This window comes from Oryctolagus cuniculus, chromosome 19 (genome assembly GCF_964237555.1).
Source record: "Oryctolagus cuniculus chromosome 19, mOryCun1.1, whole genome shotgun sequence".
In the NCBI taxonomy this organism is placed as follows: domain Eukaryota; kingdom Metazoa; phylum Chordata; class Mammalia; order Lagomorpha; family Leporidae; genus Oryctolagus; species Oryctolagus cuniculus.
Window position 1 is genome coordinate 30340069 of NC_091450.1, and position 16921 is coordinate 30356989.

Genomic DNA, 16921 nt, shown 5'->3' on the forward strand with positions numbered 1-16921 from the left:
ACGCGAACACTTGAGGGAAGCACAGCTGTTTTGGATGCATCAAGAGGCAGAAAACAGACTTCCAACCAGGCACCTTCCTGAGATCCTTTCAACAGGTGACTGTGAGCAGGTGCGACACTCACCACCTGCTGACGCCGAAGACACAGAAAGGCTTCCCGCATCACTGTGCAGAACCAACAGCCTGTCCCCTCCTCAGCTCACCAAGGGAATCTGCCTGACCCAAGTTCAAGCCCTGGGAGACCCCAAGCCACTCCCTCTTCCCTGGGCCTGTTTCCTCACTTGCGAACAGGGGACAGGGCTGGTTCTTCCTGCCTAGACCGTGCCAAGGAGGAAATGTATGAAATGCTGAGTATGACGCCAGCAACTTTCAGAGTCCCCGACAGAGCTAGCCATCACTATTACTGTTTCCTCATTCAGGAAGCAGCAGAATACACCTGCTGCGCCCAGGCCCTTGCTGGCAGGTGGTTCCTAAGTGGAAGAGCAGAGCTGGCCAGGACCGCAGGGCACTGTGCAGGGAGAGTGCTGAGACAGCAGCACCTGAGGTGTTCTACCTTCAGGGGGCAGGCAGGAGCCAAGCCATCTGTCTCAAGGCCCCAAGTTGGTGTTGTAAGCCCCAAAGCCCCATCTTCACTCCCCCAGGGGCAGATCAGCATCCCCAGGGCAGCTGAGAAGCACACTTCAACCTAACACCAGCCCTCCTGGAAAACCTCCCAACAGCTCAGAACTGGCTGCTTAGTTTTACAACTAGTCACTGCCCTGTTGTTACTATTGAGGAAAATAACTGCTCGTTGTAAAAGAGAAACAGTAAAACCAGCAGAGTCCAGAGAAAAATGCACCAACCACCAATCAGGTTCAACTTTCCACCTGCCTCTCTGATGTCTGTCTCTGAGCTGGGAGATGCGTGAAGAGAACCACTTGTACATAATTGCACTCACAGATACGTGCTGTATTTCTCACTCAATGAGGTGTCACAGTATCCTCCCAAGCCCGTCATCAGGATCCTTGCCAGAATCCCCAGTCACAGCCACAGCTTGGAACTGTCCCTCATGGACACTGCACAACCAAGTGACCCATCTCTTACAGAGGGAAACACACCGTGCAGCTTTTTTAAAAGTATTTTTGCCTCTATCATCACTAACTCAGTAAATACACAAAAGCATCTTTCCGCTGTCATCCGACTGTGCGCTATGTGCAGGTTCCTGCAGGTGCGAGTCTAGCTCCACGGGTTGCATGCTTTGCATTTGAAACACATGAGGCCAGCTGCCACCCAGAAGTGGTCAGAGCAAGGGCACAGCAGAGGTGGCAAAGATGCCGGCTTCCCCTGTGACTCTTTCTCTGGGATCCAGTTGGAAGGGCCGAGGACCCTCAGCTCTGTGAGAGCCAGGGCTGTGGAAGGGAGGGCAAATCAGGGCTTCAGGACTGCCACAGCACAAGTCACACCAAACCTCTCAAACCAGCAGCCAGCACCCTCACTTGGGCCACGGAGAACACATGTGCCTCAGTGAGGTGGTGCTGTGGGCCAGGAAATCCTCTGCCACCCAAAACAGCTGAAAATCCAGGGTGCTCTCTGCTCCCACTGTGGGTGGTTGACATTTTCAGCTACAGAGGATCTCTGACTCCTAGTGTGAAGGCACAGCCACGTGGGGCCGGCACTGTGGCACAGCTGGTTAAACCACCACCTGCAGCACCAGCACCCCATGTGGGCACCGGTTTGTGTCCTGGCTGCTCCACTTCCAATCCAGTTCCCAGATAATGTGCCTGGGAAAGCAACAGAAGGTGGTCCAAATGCTTGGGGCCCTGCCACCCACATGGGAAACCCAGACAGAGTTCCTGGCTCCAGGCTTCGGCCCAGCCCAGCCCTGAGGCCATTTGTCTCTCCTCTTTCACTCTTTCAAGCACAGAAATCTAAAAAATAAATAAATAAAAAGCAAGCAAGCACAACCACGCACCCATTGTCTGCACTCAACAGTCTCCATGGTGTCCCGTGAGATCTCCTACACTTTATCATAAAACCGGCTTTCTGTGTGGCAATTCAGCTGGCTGTGGGTTCCTGACGGTAAACACCCGAGCATGTCTGAGGCAGGCCGGGCCAGCTGCCACGTTCCGTGGGGAGGGGCAGATGCATCACACACATTCTGACTTACAATGACTTCGACTCAGGCTGGGTTGATGAGGACGTCACTGGCCCCTGCCAAGCAGAGGAGCCCCTGAGCTTTCTGGTAAGGGTTTCTGTGCTCCCAGTCTTCACCTTTCCACCCCGAGCTTCACCGCCTCATGAACAAAATGGGTGCGGTGCCTTTATGTGTTCTTCCTTCAGACTCGCTGTGCGCTACAAGAGTTCTGCATGCGGCTACAAGACATGGCTATTTGAAGATGACGGAGAGTGCGGTGGCCCCTGGCCAGAGCAGCCCCACGATCCCCCCAGCCCGGCATCCACGCCTCTGAGTGGTCCCTTCCCACAGGGCCCTGGTTTGAGTGACTGACGGTACACAGCACAGGTGATGGAAAGGGACTGTGTGGCTGAGACACTAAAGGGCACGTGGCCTCTGCTTTGCTCTCACATTTCTCTCCCTGGGGGCTGCTCCATGGCTCGGGAAGGAGGGACACAGAGAGGAACCACGGCCTCCTGACATCAGCTATCAGAGGACTGGCCCCCAGCCCCTGTGAGATGACCGCAGCCCCGGCTCACGGGAGACCTGAGCCAGAACCCCACAGGAGCCACCCCGAGACGGGATATGAAGTTCCAGGAGAATGCGTTTTGGGCAAGAGGCAGCCAATATCAGCATCTTTCTGCTCCACCAGTCACCCTTCCACCTATGAGATGTAGAGACGAGGTCACGCCCCTGGTGAGGAGCCCCCGGACGCCAGGGGCCCACCAGGGCGGGTCACGGCGTGAGTCCCGGCCAGGTGAGCCTGGGCCCAGCACTGGACTCCCTGTGAGTTTTGTTTCTGCACCCAGAAAATGAGGACGCCTTCAGCACTCACCTTACACAGCTGCTGGGAGGACTGGAGGACAGAGCGGGCCGTCTGGTCAACCACATGGTGGGGGACCCAGACAGACATGGGCCATCTGGTCAACCGCACGGGGGGCCCAGACAGACAGGTGGGTGTGGTTCCCACTTCTGATCCCCGTCCTCCTCCTCCTCCTCCTCCTCCTCCTCCTCCTCTTGGCATCGCAGGTTTCACTTCTTCCAGGTGATCCGCCCTGAGGCTTGTTACAAACACCCAGTCCCAAAAGTCATTTTGAGGAAACAGGCCAAGTGGTGGGTCCTTAGAAATTCAAGTGTTGGCACAGACAAAGGCAGAACAGGGGACCGGGGTGGGGTGGGGGGGTCAAACCAAACAGGGAGCTCACACAGGAACAGTGCCCAGGGCCATGAGAACACCTTATCTACATTTCTCATAACTCCCATACTAGAATTTGCTTTAAGTCAACTTGCTTCTTTCTTACTTAAATACTTCAAGGGACATTTCGTACCACTACCGTAAATGGAAAGCCGGACTGCTTGCTATAGAGACAATCATAGTCCAGAATGTACAAAGCTCAGTACAAAACAGCACCACAAGCCACATAACACCATCAGCAACGCACAGCAGGCTGACCCCAGGAAGCACACCACAGCCCCTGCGTGCCTGACAGCTTGGATGGGCGACCCTGGAGGCGCCAGTGCAGGGAGCTCACGGCCACTGCACCCATGGGTGACAGGAGTGCACAGGACCCACCTCCAGCATCACCCACAGCCAGGCACCCCAATGACTGCCTGTGCAGCACCACGGTGTACCGGCACCACTGTCTCTACCACGGCCACAGCCAGGCGGTGTCCAATCCTTCACACTCTGCCTGCACCTTGCAGCTCACACAGCCATGGCCCAAAGGATGATTCTGAGGCCCCACCTGAAACCATTGTACCCCAGATCTGTTCCCTGAGGGGACCCCCTCTTCTCACAGGCAGAGCTCTGAGAAACCACACGAGTGCCTGGGAACAGGGACTTCCCTCAAACCCAGCTACTTCTGGGCAAGATCGGCACCACATCAGTTCCACTCCAGCCGCCAGATGGCTGGGGCGAACGGGGCTGCCAAGGATGCGCACGCAGCCCCGAATCCAGTCTGTGCCGCAAAGGCTTCTACTTACAGGGTCCTGTGGGCTGTTGGCAGCACTGCGAGGGAGGGCTGGACTTGCAGACCGGTGGTCCTGGCAAAAACAAACACAGAAAGGTTATGGAATGAGTTTGAGGAAAAATCCAGAGAGCAGCCCAAGTTACGAGAACTGCAGCTTGCCCGGCCCCTTCAGCCTTGGTGCCCTGAGCCTCTCTGTCCACCCCTTGCAAGGGTCTAGACCTGGGCTGGCCAGCAGTCGGCAGCCACACAGGGCTACTCTGAGCTAAAATCACGGCACAGGGGCTGGCGCCATGGCGCAGTAGGTTAATCCTCCATTTGCGGCACCAGCATCACATACGGGCACCAGTTCTAGTCCCGGCTGCTCCTCTTCCAGTTCTGCCCTCTGCAGCGGCCTGGGAAGGCAAAGATGGCCCAAGTGCTTGGGCCCCTGCACCTGCACGGGAGACCAGGAGGAAGCACCTGGCTCCTGGCTTTGGATCAGCGCAGCTCTGGCCATTGCAGCCATCTGGGGAGTGAACCAACAGAAGGAAGACCTCTCTCTCTGTCTTTCCCTCTCTCTGTCTCTAACTCTACCTCTCAAATAAATAAATAAAATCTTAAAAAAAAAAACCCTCATGGCACAGAGGGTTAAACCGCTGCTCATGAGGCTGGCATCCCACCTCGGGGCACTGGTTCGAGTCCTGGCTGCTCTGCTTCCAACCCAACTTCCTGCTAATGCACCTGGGAAGGCAGCTGATGATGGCCCAAGTACTTGGATCCCTGCCACCCATGTGGGAGACCCAGATGGAGTTCCCAGCTCTTGGCTTTAGCCTGGCCCAGCCTTTGCTGTTTTGGCATATTGGAGAGTGAACAAGAGGATGGAAAATCTCTCTCAGTTGCTCTGCCTTACAAAAAATAAATCTATTTTTAAAAATGTGCTGTCAGTATAAAAAGCACGCTGGATTTTGAAGACATCATGAACAAAAGAAATATAAGCCATTTTATTAATATTAATGTCTCATTTTCATATCAGTTACATGTTAGAACTATATTTAATAATCCATAAATAAAACATACTACTATGTTTAAAATATAAATACATTATGAATATATAAATAATATTAATATAATTAATTTCATCTGGGTTTTGGGTGGGTTTTTTATTGTTGTTCTTGTCATTTTTGGGGAGTCAGAGAGATACAGAATTCTAATCTGCTGGCTCACCCCCAGATGCCTGCAGCAGCCAGGGCTGGGCTGGGCTGAAGCCAGGAGCCTGGAACGCCATCCAGGGCTCCTACGTGGGTGGCAGGGATCCAACCACTTGAGTCATCACCACCGCCACCCAGGGTGTGCATCAGCAGGAAGCCAGAGTCAGGAGCTGGAGCTGAGAATAGAACCCAGGCACGTCGGTGTGGGAAGGGGAATCTTAACCACGGAGGTAATGCCTGCCCACTCATCTGTAGAGTTCTACTTTTCCATGTGGCTACAAGAACTTTTAAATCGGGTGTGTAGTTCTCCCAACAGCTGGTCCAGAGTCTTCTCCGTGTGGACATCCTGTCCCAGCCTGAGGACCAAACTGTCCCGTTACGGGGAGCTGGTCCCCCCACCTCTGCCCCTGGCATCACAGCTCACATCTGTGCAGCACCTGCATGGGGAGTGCTGAGCACTCCACGTGCATTGCCTCACTCATCCTCCCAGGGCTCGCAGAAGCCAGGGCTTCACCTGGGCGTCCTGGACAAAGAGCAGTCTGGCCGCAGGGCTGGTCCGAAGCCCGGCCCGGGACCAAGCACACCTGCCACAAACACCGACCAACCTCTGCTGCCTCAGTCCCTTGTCTGTGAGGCAGGGTGCACAGGCCTGGTGCACATCTGGGGACAAGCCCTGCCCCAGAAACACCAGCCAAGCACAAAGTTCCGCATGTTCCTTACTGCAGTCCCTGGAGTCAGCCATCAACTCCCAGACTGTGTGTGAGATGGAGAGACAGAGACAGATGCACAGAGGGTATGTGTGAGAGACAGAGGGAGACAGAGACGGACACACAGAGGCCATCCACATTCCACTTCCCAGCTCCAGACCCTCACTCTCACTTCCAGACGGTGCAAACCCAGCAGTGACGGCTCTGGTCATTGGGTTCCTGCCACCGATGCGGGAGACCTGCGCTGAGGCTCAGCATCAGCTATTGTGGGCATCTGGGGAGTGAACCAGCAGATGGAAGTTTCTCTCTCTCTCTCTCTCTCTCTCTCTCTCTCTGTGCATGTGTGTGGGTGTGTGTGTGTGTGGCTCAAACATATACACACACAATTAGTGAAAAAGAGAGACCAAGAAACAGACATAATAGTTAAAAAAGACAGAGTCAGCGAGAGGGAGAAACAGAGATGAGAAGTGATTCCTCTTTCCTGCAGCGGCTGCAGCTGCTCAGAGCCAGTGGTGGTTTGGAGATTTCTGTTTCTATAAATGAGGAATTTCAAACTCTTCATCAAAAATGCATATTCTGAAAAAAATTACATAAAATTTCAAAGAAAAATGTGGCATCAAGGCCGGCGCCGCGGCTCACTAGGCTAATCCTCCGCCTAGCGGCGCCGGCACACCGGGTTCTAGTCCCGGTCGGGGCGCCGGATTCTGTCCCGGTTGCCCCTCTTCCAGGCCAGCTGTCTGCTGTGGCCCGGGAGTGCAGTGGAGGATGGCCCAAGTGCTTGGGCCCTGCACCCCATGGGAGACCAGGAGAGGCACCTGGCTCCTGGCTCCTGCCACCGGATCAGCGCGGTGCGCCGGCCGCAGCGCGCCAGCCGCAGCGGCCATTGGAGGGTGAACCAACGGCAAAGGAAGACCTTTCTCTCTGTCTCTCTCTCTCACTGTCCACTCTGCCTGTCAAAAAAAAAAAATGTGGCATCAAAATAAACACCTTTTAAGCTCACTTTTCCCTGAACTTTTTGAAGGGCCCTTGTGTCCTGAGCACATGTTAAGGAGACAGACTTGTGGGTTCCTTTTCCAGTTTTCCAGTAGACACTGGTCAAGGGAAAGTGTAGGGACCAGAAAACAGAGCCTTCTTTTAAGATTTTTATTTATTTGAAAGGCAGAGTGAGAGTGAGAGTGAGAGGAGAGAGAAACTTCTGCTGGGTTGCTCCCCAGATGGCTACAGGAGCTGGGCTGAAGCCAGGAGCCTGGAACGGCATCTGGGTCTCCCAGGGGGATGGCAGGGGTCCAAGTGCTTCCGTCATCTTCCACTGCTTTTCTAGATGCACTGGCAGGGAGCTGGGTTAGAAGTGGAGCAGCCAGGAGCTCGACCCAGCACGCTGATACAGGATGCCAGCATCGCAAGCCTCAGCTTAACCTGCTGTGCCAGGTCCTGTCTCTCCGTCCTCTGCACGGAGTGTGACCCTCCAGCCAGCCCCAACCTAGTGAAAAGACCGAGATTAAGTCGTGGCCTCCCACCCCTGCAGGGAACTCTGAAGCAGGCGGCTAAGCAGAGCCAAGGGAGTTGCTGCCACGTGGGGGTGTCTGTGCCAGATTCACTCCTTCTCCTGCAGAACACCCTGGGCTGGGTGTCTTGATGCTCCATCTCAGACTCGCTTTACACAGCAGCCAAAAACACACTGAGCTGCAGGAATGAGTTACACTCAATCCCCAATTTCAGCCAGCTCACAGGGACCCCAGAACACAGAGGCCCGAGCAGTGCGGAGGCCAATTAAAGTCACCCGAGCAGTGGGTAGAGACGGTGTGGGCACAGGAGTGGGCGCTGCGGTGTGACCAGTTTCCACTGATGAAGTCAATGTGGTTTGCATGGACCAGGACTGTGCAAAGCTCCAAGCCAAGGCCACAGCTTACCGAAGCCTCCTGAGCAATGGGAGAAGATGCAGAGATGCATGGGGAGGGGCAAAACGGGTACCCAGGGATACAGCAAAGACCTGCAGGGACCATGGCTGTGGAAGGCACGTGCGGCCAGCGTTTCTCAACGTTTCTCTGCCACCTGAGCCTACTGTGCCCTAAAGTTTTCTATCTACAAGCAGCGAGTCTCGTCCTTGGGAAGTTGGGTACCAAGAGAAAAGAGGTAGACTGAAGAGCCCACAGCTGACCATGACCTTAGTTGGTAAGAGACCACCCACTTCTCCCATTCCTCAGAACTGGCAAAAACATCAAAATGACTCCAACACCTGGGCCAGCTGGGGGACACCCCCCCCCCCTCCCCAAGGGAACCATGCCAATGTCCATCAACTCAGAGCCGTGGTGGAGACCTTGCTAATTACGGTTCCCAAACCCAGAGCCTTGAAACAAAAAGTAAGTCTTGTCCATAAAATGTGGGGCAAGAAAAAAATAAAAGAAAGCCGAATGCAAAGGGGATGATGAAAAAAATCATAACCCACCGAACCAAGGGGCAATTTCCTCACAAAAGAGGAGCTCCTCCGGGTCACGAGGACCAGCAGAGGATAGAAAAGAGAGGAGCAAGCGAGGGAGCTGAGAGACATTCACTAGGGAGAAGGCTCGCAAACGCCTGGTGTGTGTATCAACGCACCCTCAGCTTCATGCCCAAGAAAGGAAATGTGAACTAAGACGACGATTATTTCTCACCGAGACCAAAGAGATGAAAGCAGGATGCAGTACAGAAGTCTCAACAGTGCAGGGGGACACGCTGTTCTCATACAAGGGGGAAAATAGGATTTAAAGGATATTTTGATGAAAAAAAATTGAAACCTATGCAGAGTTGTTTTTTCATATCGCACATTTTTCATGAAATTCTTGAAGATAGCTCATGCATGGATTTCAAAATGTTTCTTGCACCAAAATAAGCATTTAGCATTTAAACTTCTTGAAGTTGACACGTACAGAGTGGAATCACACATCTTAAATATTGGTCATATTTGCGTGTGTGTTTCCATATCTCAGAATTTCTGCCTTCTAAAAAGTCCGTAAGTGCATAAAATGACCTATGCTGTGGATAGTCATTTTTCGTAATTACAAACTGCTGGGAGTAACATAAATTTCCATTATTCAGAGGCCATGTAAACAAATTACAGTGCATCCAAACACACTCAATAATGGTAACAAGGCAGCTGTGCACGGAGTGATGGGAAAAAAAACAGTGCCGTGCACAGGGGGAGTGAACGGTGGGGTCACGTCTGCTGAACGTCCGCAGAGTCCATGTGTTTCTGGTATGCACACGCGCGTCTCCTGGTGATAGATGGGAATCACTGACAACAGCTGATTTGGAGAACTGGATCGGCTGGTTGGGCAGCTGACTCTTCTGACTCCTGAATTTCATGTTCTGGGCACACGAGAGGTCTTCAGAAAGTTTCACGGGACACGCCTGCTACGAACAACCGTGCACAGGTTTCTGACCTGGTGTGCCAAGGTAAACCTACGTCTCAATTCCAAGCTTTCTGAACTATCCACATGTGATCCACCAGGATTTTAACTGCATCTGTGACACTTTATTGGATTTTGAAGTGAAAATAAGGGGAAACCACATGCAGGACCAGCAAGGGTTCTCTGGGCAGGGACTCATTTCTGGACATTTCCAGAAAACCACCTGGCAAATGCTCCAGGTAGCTCTGGAGAGGCGAACGACTTCCAACACAGGCTGAGCACACACACGCTGGCCACGGGGAGGATGCTACAGTGGTTTTTATCAGAAAATGTAAATAGCTGACAGACACATTCCCTCGCTCTGTCATTTTCCTGGGGCAGGCACTACTAATCGACTGCTGCATTTCACTGCTGAGATAGACAAAGTCTGAGATTCTTGCAACACGCTGGGCAGCTGCCACCGATCTGCGCACGCTGAAGGGGCAGCCCTGGAACACAGCCAGAGAGCAAAGTTCAGAACTCCAGAAGCAGGGTCTCCAACCACACGGTTCCCTGGCTCCCCATCCAGGCCTGGGGACAACTTCACAGTGCCCAGCCTGCCTGCACCCCTGTTCCTCCACCAGCCCTCCGTGGAGGCAGCCAACTTCCCACAAAACCCAGGAGCTCAAACTGCCCTTCAGCAAGGAGTTCCACTGCCCAGGCCTCCCCAACCCAGGACGTTCCGTGTAAATGTCAGATTAAGCTCCTCAGTTCTCTACTTGCAAACGGAGAGATAAAATTTCGCTCCCTATTCCCAGATGTTAAAACCTCTGCTTCTCCCCGGGGCGAAGAAATCAATGTGAGTAAGCTCTGTATTTTCTTCCCTCGGAACACCAGCACTTCCAGCAATTTATTTGACTGACTATGCCTTCTATTACCATGTAAATTGTCTCAGACTGCAGGAAAAAAAAAAAGTATTAATCTCCTCTCAGTAAGTCATAAAATAAAGAAATCAATTTCAAGGTCAATTTAGCCCAAATAACACCTGCTGCCCTTTTCAGAAACAGGCAGACTGAAATGTGAGGGTATTGTCTCAGACGTCAAGATACGGTGACGGAAACCCCACGGCAGTCAGGGCAATGCCAGGGGAGACCCTGGACCCACAGCCCTGAGTGTGGGTCTAGGATGGAGTGGGTTAAAAAGACCCTGCAGAACGCCAGAGGGGTAGAAAGAGCTGCACTGGGGTGGGGCAGGCTGTAGTCAAGGCGTGAGCCTAGACGGCTGGGTGACTCCAGGGAGCTCACTCAGCCTCTCTGAGCCTCAGTATTCACAGCTATAAAATGACTTAGCAAGAGCGCAAGTCGATGCCACAGGATCTGCAGCCCGGCGCCATGTGGACTTTGCCAAAGTGCGCTGCTCAGTGGTGGGTGTCCCCTAGACCAGACAGGGATGCCTGAGAGGGGGCGATTCATGTTTTCTGGGGGTGTCTCTGGGGATGCTTGCAGACAAGGCCAGCATGTGGGTCAGCAGAACCACACAGGCAAGACCCACGCCGCATGTGCTGGACAGCCAACTGGACATGTGCTGGACAGCCAATGGCCGGGGCAGAAGAAGCAGAAGGGCCTTTCTTCCTTTGACCCTTCCTCTGGGGGCTGGCACCATCCTCTCTGCACTGGCCCTGGACACCAGAACCCAGGCTCTTGCCCTCCAGGGCCGCCCCCAGTTGCCTCAGATCGGAAGGTTCCAGATTCCTGGACTGAGCCAGGCTCCCGGCTTCTCTGCCTCTCCGCTTGCTCTTGGCCACCACGGATCTGGCGCCCCTGGACTCCTGTGAGCTGATCCCCCTTCTGCAGCTGCACATCCTCCTGGTTCAGTTTCCACAGTCAGACACGCCAGAGGCCACGCCAGCCACTTCCACAGAGCCACTTCCAGCAGGTGCCACAGCCCAGCGGTTACAGACGCAGGCTCCGGAGCCCAAGCCACCCTTGTCCTCTCGTGAGCTGTGTGACCTCAGACAAGGCACGTACCTTCCCTCTCCGAGGTTCTTCTCGGGAAGGCGAGCTCACGGCGTCACTGGCTTCCAGAAAGAAGGCTCATTTCAGAGGCGAGCGAACCGGAGAAGTCACGGGACTGGCACCAAGCGGCCCGGCCTGGATGGACCACAGCACACAGGACTTTCCTCATGCTCACAGCCCCTCCCCCACTACCCCCACAGGGCCACCAGTGATGCTGCCAAGGGCAGAAGGAGCCTGCCCGAGAAGCCTACCCCCCATGCCACCCAGGCAGCCACAAGCTGTTCTCAAACCCCACCTCACTTCTGCAAAAGCCACCCTGGTACTCCCACCTCCCCATCTCATCAACCACCAAGTTGAAACACATGAAACAAGTGACCCCCGGAAGGCACCCCGGTGCTAAAACCTGAACCGTAGTCACCGTCACTGCGGCAGCTTCCCCAAGTCCGTTTCTCCCCTCTAACAGTCATGCTTTACGGCAGGGAGGTCATCTGCAAGCATAAATTGATTCGTGTCTCTCCACATAGACACCTGCCAGCCGCTGTTTATGTAGAGTTGTGTTGCCAGGCCCCATGCACCAGCTCGAAGCAACTTCCAATCTACTCTGTATCTCTGTGCATTGATCTATTTTGGGTTTAACATTCAGAGAGGGAGCGGGAGAGCGGGAGAGCGGGAGAGCGGGAGAGCGGGAGAGCGGGAGAGGGAGAGGGAGAGGGAGAGGGAGAGGGAGAGGGAGAGGGAGAGGGAGAGGGAGAGATCTTCCATCTACTGGTTCACTTTTCAAGTGGCCAAACCAGCACCCATACAGGATGCCAGTTTCATAGGCAGCGGCTTAACCCGCTGCACCATGACATCCGCCCTAAGTATTTCAAATGATGGGAACCGGGCCACCTGCGTCTTTGGGGTCCAGCTTCCTCACTGAGCCTCACCTGTTCCAGGCCCACCCAGGCTGCACCAGCACCTTGCTCCTTACTCGTGGCTGAAAACACACCACTGTGCAGATGCAGCGCCATCTGTGTGGCACGCATGTGCTGCTGGAAGTCTCTCTGCTTCTGTGAACAGCGTGCTAGGAGCGCCCTGGACAGGCTTGCGTTGGGGCATCTGCGGTCACCTCTCTCGGGCGTTCACTCGGGAGTGAGTTCCCAGATCACCCAGGGAGCCTGCTCCATCGTCTGAGGACTGCCAGGTGCGCTCCCACACTTCTCCACCAGCTTCACTTGAGGCTGCTGGTCTCCATCCGCTCTGGGCAAGGCTTGTTACTGGCAGACACGTTGATCCTGGCCATCCTGGCGCATGTGGAGAGGTTCCCTGTGACTAACGTGGAGCATCTTCTTGGGTTCTTCTAGGCCACCAGAATTTGATCTCCTTTGGAGAGATGTCTGTTCCAACGCCTCACCTGCTTTTCAGTGGGTTTGAGCTGGATCCCTGAATCAAAATGCGTCCCTTTATGCATCCGGGACCAAAATCCCCTCAGATGCACAATCCACAAAGATTTCCTCCCATTCCACAGGGTGGGGCGCGTCAGCCGCTCGTGAACGCCATTTTCTACGGAAGCACGCTGGCCGTGTCAGTGACACGCAAGTAGCCCGCACACCTTTCCAAAGGTCTGCAGCTCCAGCTCCTGCTGTGGCTGAGACCACTCTCTACTGCCCAGCTTCTTTGCAGGGCTGACCCTGCGCAGGGCAGCTGGGCCATATGGGAGGTCAGAGGTCAGAGCAAGGTCACCAGTGCTGTTTGAGAACTGCTCAGTACATGCATCATGGCCAAGCAGCAGCCACGAGTGCTGGCTCCACACAGACAACCAGACATACCCTCCCCGTCCCTAGTCCTGCCAAGTCCATCCACCCCTTCAACTGGCCTCATCTGTAACCGACATGCAACACCAACAGCAGACAGGGAGGGCATCCACTTGGGTTAGGAGAAAATGAAGCAGTGCACACAGCAAATGTCTGTGCACTGGGACTTTAAATCCTCCGTATAGCGGTTAGTGGGAGGGGCTTGGGCCCTGGGGATGGAGCGGTCAACAAGCAGGGGTTCTGATATGCATGCACAGGTGCTCTCAGCTGGGTTAGTCTCCTCGAGAACCAGCTGCCAGACCCCTGCCATGCTTCTCTCCCAGACACGCCCACTGTCCAGGTCCCTGTTAGGACCTGAAGTCGCCCGAGGCCCATGCGAGGCCCACGCTTGGAACATGGCGGCCTCGCGGGATCTGCCCTGTATGAGTCACCAGGCCTCAGTTGTGCCAACAGGCCAAGATGTGGCAGACGCGAGCTTACAGCAGCTGCTGTGACCAACTGCCACCAAACATGGAGTACTAGGCAGCCTTCCAAAAAGAAGGAAGGACCTCTTCCTGCTACAGCCAGAGGGACCCTGAGGAAATAAGCCAGGCACGTGTCACTCTAAGGCGCATGTCATTCTCCGGATGTGAGCTCGCGCGGAATAAGCAGACCTGCAGAGACACAGACGTGCGACTTCGGGGGCTGGAAGTGGGGGTGGGGGAGGGGAGTCACTGCTAACGGGGCAGGGTGGTACTTGGCAGGGAGCCTATTCTGGAGCTAGAAGGGGTGATGAGTGCAAACATTGTCGGTGTACTTTTTTAAAAGCTCTGTTTGGTTTTTATTTATTTATTTATTTATTTATTTTTATTTTTGACAGGCTGAGTGGACAGTGAGAGAGAGAGACAGAGAGAAAGGTCTTCCTTTGCCGTTGGTTCACACTCCAATGGCCGTCGCGGCCAGCGCACTGCATCCGGCGCACCGCGCTGATCCGATGGCAGGAGCCAGGTGCTTCTCCTGGTCTCCCATGGGGTGCAGGGCCCAAGCACTAGGGCCATCCTCCACTGCACTCCCTGGCCACAGCAGAGACCTGGCCTGGAAGAGGGGCAACCCAGACAGAATCCAACCCCCGACCGGGACTAGAACCCAGTGTACCAGCGCCGCAAGGCAGAGGATTAGCCTAGTGAGTCGTGGTGCCAGCCTGTTTGTTTATTTTAAAGACTTACAGAGAGGGAGAGCCAGAGATCTTCCATCCACTGGTTCACTCCCCAGATGGCCACCAGAGCTGGGCCAGGCGGAAGCCAGGAGCTGGGTCTCCCACATGGGTGGCAGGGAACCAAGGACTTGGGCCATCTTTCGCTGCTCTGCCCAGGCCATCGGCAGGAGCCAGATCAGAGGGTGCAACAGCCAGGGACACAAACCAGCGCCCACATAGGATGCCAGCATCACGGGCCACGGCCTTGCCCAGTGTGCCACAACACCGGCCCCCATCATGAATGGCGCAGTGTTCACTTCCAAACAGCCTGAAGAGAATTCTACTTTTATTTTTTTAACAAGAGAGATACAAAATATCCCAATAGACTTGGACTTCTTTCCCTTTTTTTGTGCTTTGGCCCTTTTAACTGAATAAAAATGAATATATAAAACCACAAACTTCGGAATACAGCTGTGCAATCCACAGAAGCCTTCTCCTCTGTTCATCTCAGAAGTCATTAAAATTAATAGGGTCTTCACCAGGAATGTCTACGGGCTATGAAGTCAGTCCACACACAAGCACAAGCAGCGGCGGAACCGCGGCTCCCAGGACACAAGCAGAATTTAGACCAAGGGGGCTGAGCCTGGGCTAACAACTGCCGCCTCCACCTCACCCATCCATGGAGCACAGAAGCCTGACACCCGAGGGTGCTCTCCCCCTGCAGAGAGAAGCCCACCCACCCAGCAGCTGTACAGGGGCTTCTGGAAGGGGAAGCTGGGGAGGGATACTCAAACCCTGGGAGAGGCTGGGAGAGAACTAAAGCTCCAACCCAGTGCCCTTGTGAGAGAACTCACAGCACGAAAAATGCCCATTTGCACGTGGGCAAATATGAGAAATCGACAAAATGAGACAAGGGCGGATGAGGCGTGCAGAAGTCCCCGCCGAGACGCTGGGAGAGGCCGCGTGTGACAGAGGAGGGGATTAGCCATGCGAGATGAGACTGGGGCATATTTCTGGCTCGGGATGCTGAGCACGGCACTCAAGTTCCCCCAAGGAAGAGAATGGCAGGGGAGTCAGTGAAGGAGCCATGGGTTATTACAGAAGCTTTTGCGAAATGAAGTCGGGGAGAATGGCTGGAGAAGCGAAGTGTTAAATAAATACTTCCTGCGTGTAATCGCCCGGGAGAACACTAACATTAGGATGTCTGACAAGGGCTTTTTATCCAATCTGCCCGGGATTTCTTCAGGGTTCCTGAGAGAGAAGTCATCAGTAACCCGCACAGCATCATGGGCCATTTATGCAGAAATGGGACCGCTGACGCATGGGCTTCTGGGCAGGTTGATGAAGGGCAGAGAAAGGACCCAAGGGAACCAGGCACACCTGGCGCAGTCCTGAGTGCTCCGGGCCATTCCTGGACCAGGGTCCTTGCCAAGGACGGTGTCTCCAGGTACAGACACCCGAGGGGTGAGAAGCAGGGGCTCTGGATTGGGGCAGCCCAGCACTGAGGACCCTGCTCTCTCCTACACATGCACGGCCTTGAGCAACTCGCCCCATTTCTCTGAGCCTCATCTTCCCATCTGTAAGGAGACAATCAGAAAAGCTGGATAAACTGCTGCTGTTAAGACCGTTATTTCACAGACAGGAAAGTGAAGCCCAGAAGGGTTCAAGAACACTAAGGTTGGCAGTGAACCAATGCCCTGGTTTTCCTGTGCGTGACGTTCCAGGCCATGGATTCTGAGTGAACCACTTGTCTCTGTCATGACCAGACTGAGCCAGACTGCCAAAGTTCAAAGCCAGGCTCAGTCTCTCCCTGGCTGTGTGGCCTTCGCAGATTCTGAACCTCTCTGGGCCTGAGTTTCCTCCTCATTGAAATGGCGGTAAGAACAGCACCAATCCCAAAGGGCTGTGGGGAGGATGAGTGAGTGAGTGTGTAAAAGGTCTGGGAGTGGGCCCTGGCACCCAGGGGCTCGATAAAAGCGACTACCAGTGTCATTGCTGATGCCAGCTCATTTTACAAACGGCACCCGGAACGCACTGTCCACGGACACAGCGCTGGCAAAGGGCAGGTCCTGGCTGACTCTGGCTCCTGCTCGTCTTTCCTTTGCACTTGGGTCCTGTAGCTGTCCTGCCAGAGGAGCACAGGCCCCCCTGCACTGCAAGGGGCACAGTTCAAGACCATGTGGTTTGGAGCCCGGGAAGCCCACGTCCAAGTCCCAACCATGCTCCTGCTTTGACAGGTGCCCCTGAAGGGGTGCTTAACCTCTCGGCTTTGGGGGCCTTCATCTTGACGACGGAATCATGATAGCACCCCAACTCCTCACTACTCGGTCAGCACCATCTGCTGCCTTCAGCCCACCACCATGTAGAGGGTAAGGCTGACTTAGAGAAGCTGTCACCGTGCCCTCTGCCTCAGCTCGCTCCAAGGCCGTGCCCAGAGGACCCTGACTCCTCTTCAGCTTGCCTGCAGTCCCCAGGAGCATGGTCTGACAGTCAGGCGCAAGTGCAAGCCCAGGTCCTGGGATTCAGGCTCCCTGGAGACCAGCTGTTTGCGCAAGGAGGA

General features: G+C 54.5%; 1 protein-coding gene across 18 annotated transcripts in view; it reads right to left on the minus strand.

The window, feature by feature from the left end:
- Positions 1–16921, minus strand: part of RBFOX1 (RNA binding fox-1 homolog 1) — a 2206955-nt gene that overhangs the window by 1965559 nt on the left and 224475 nt on the right. For all 18 annotated transcript variants that reach the window (XM_070063950.1, XM_070063945.1, XM_070063952.1 and 15 more), the window contains exon 2: positions 4134–4193. In XM_070063950.1, coding sequence (XP_069920051.1) covers positions 4134–4193 — 60 coding nt within the window. The remainder of the gene's footprint in view (positions 1–4133; positions 4194–16921) is intronic.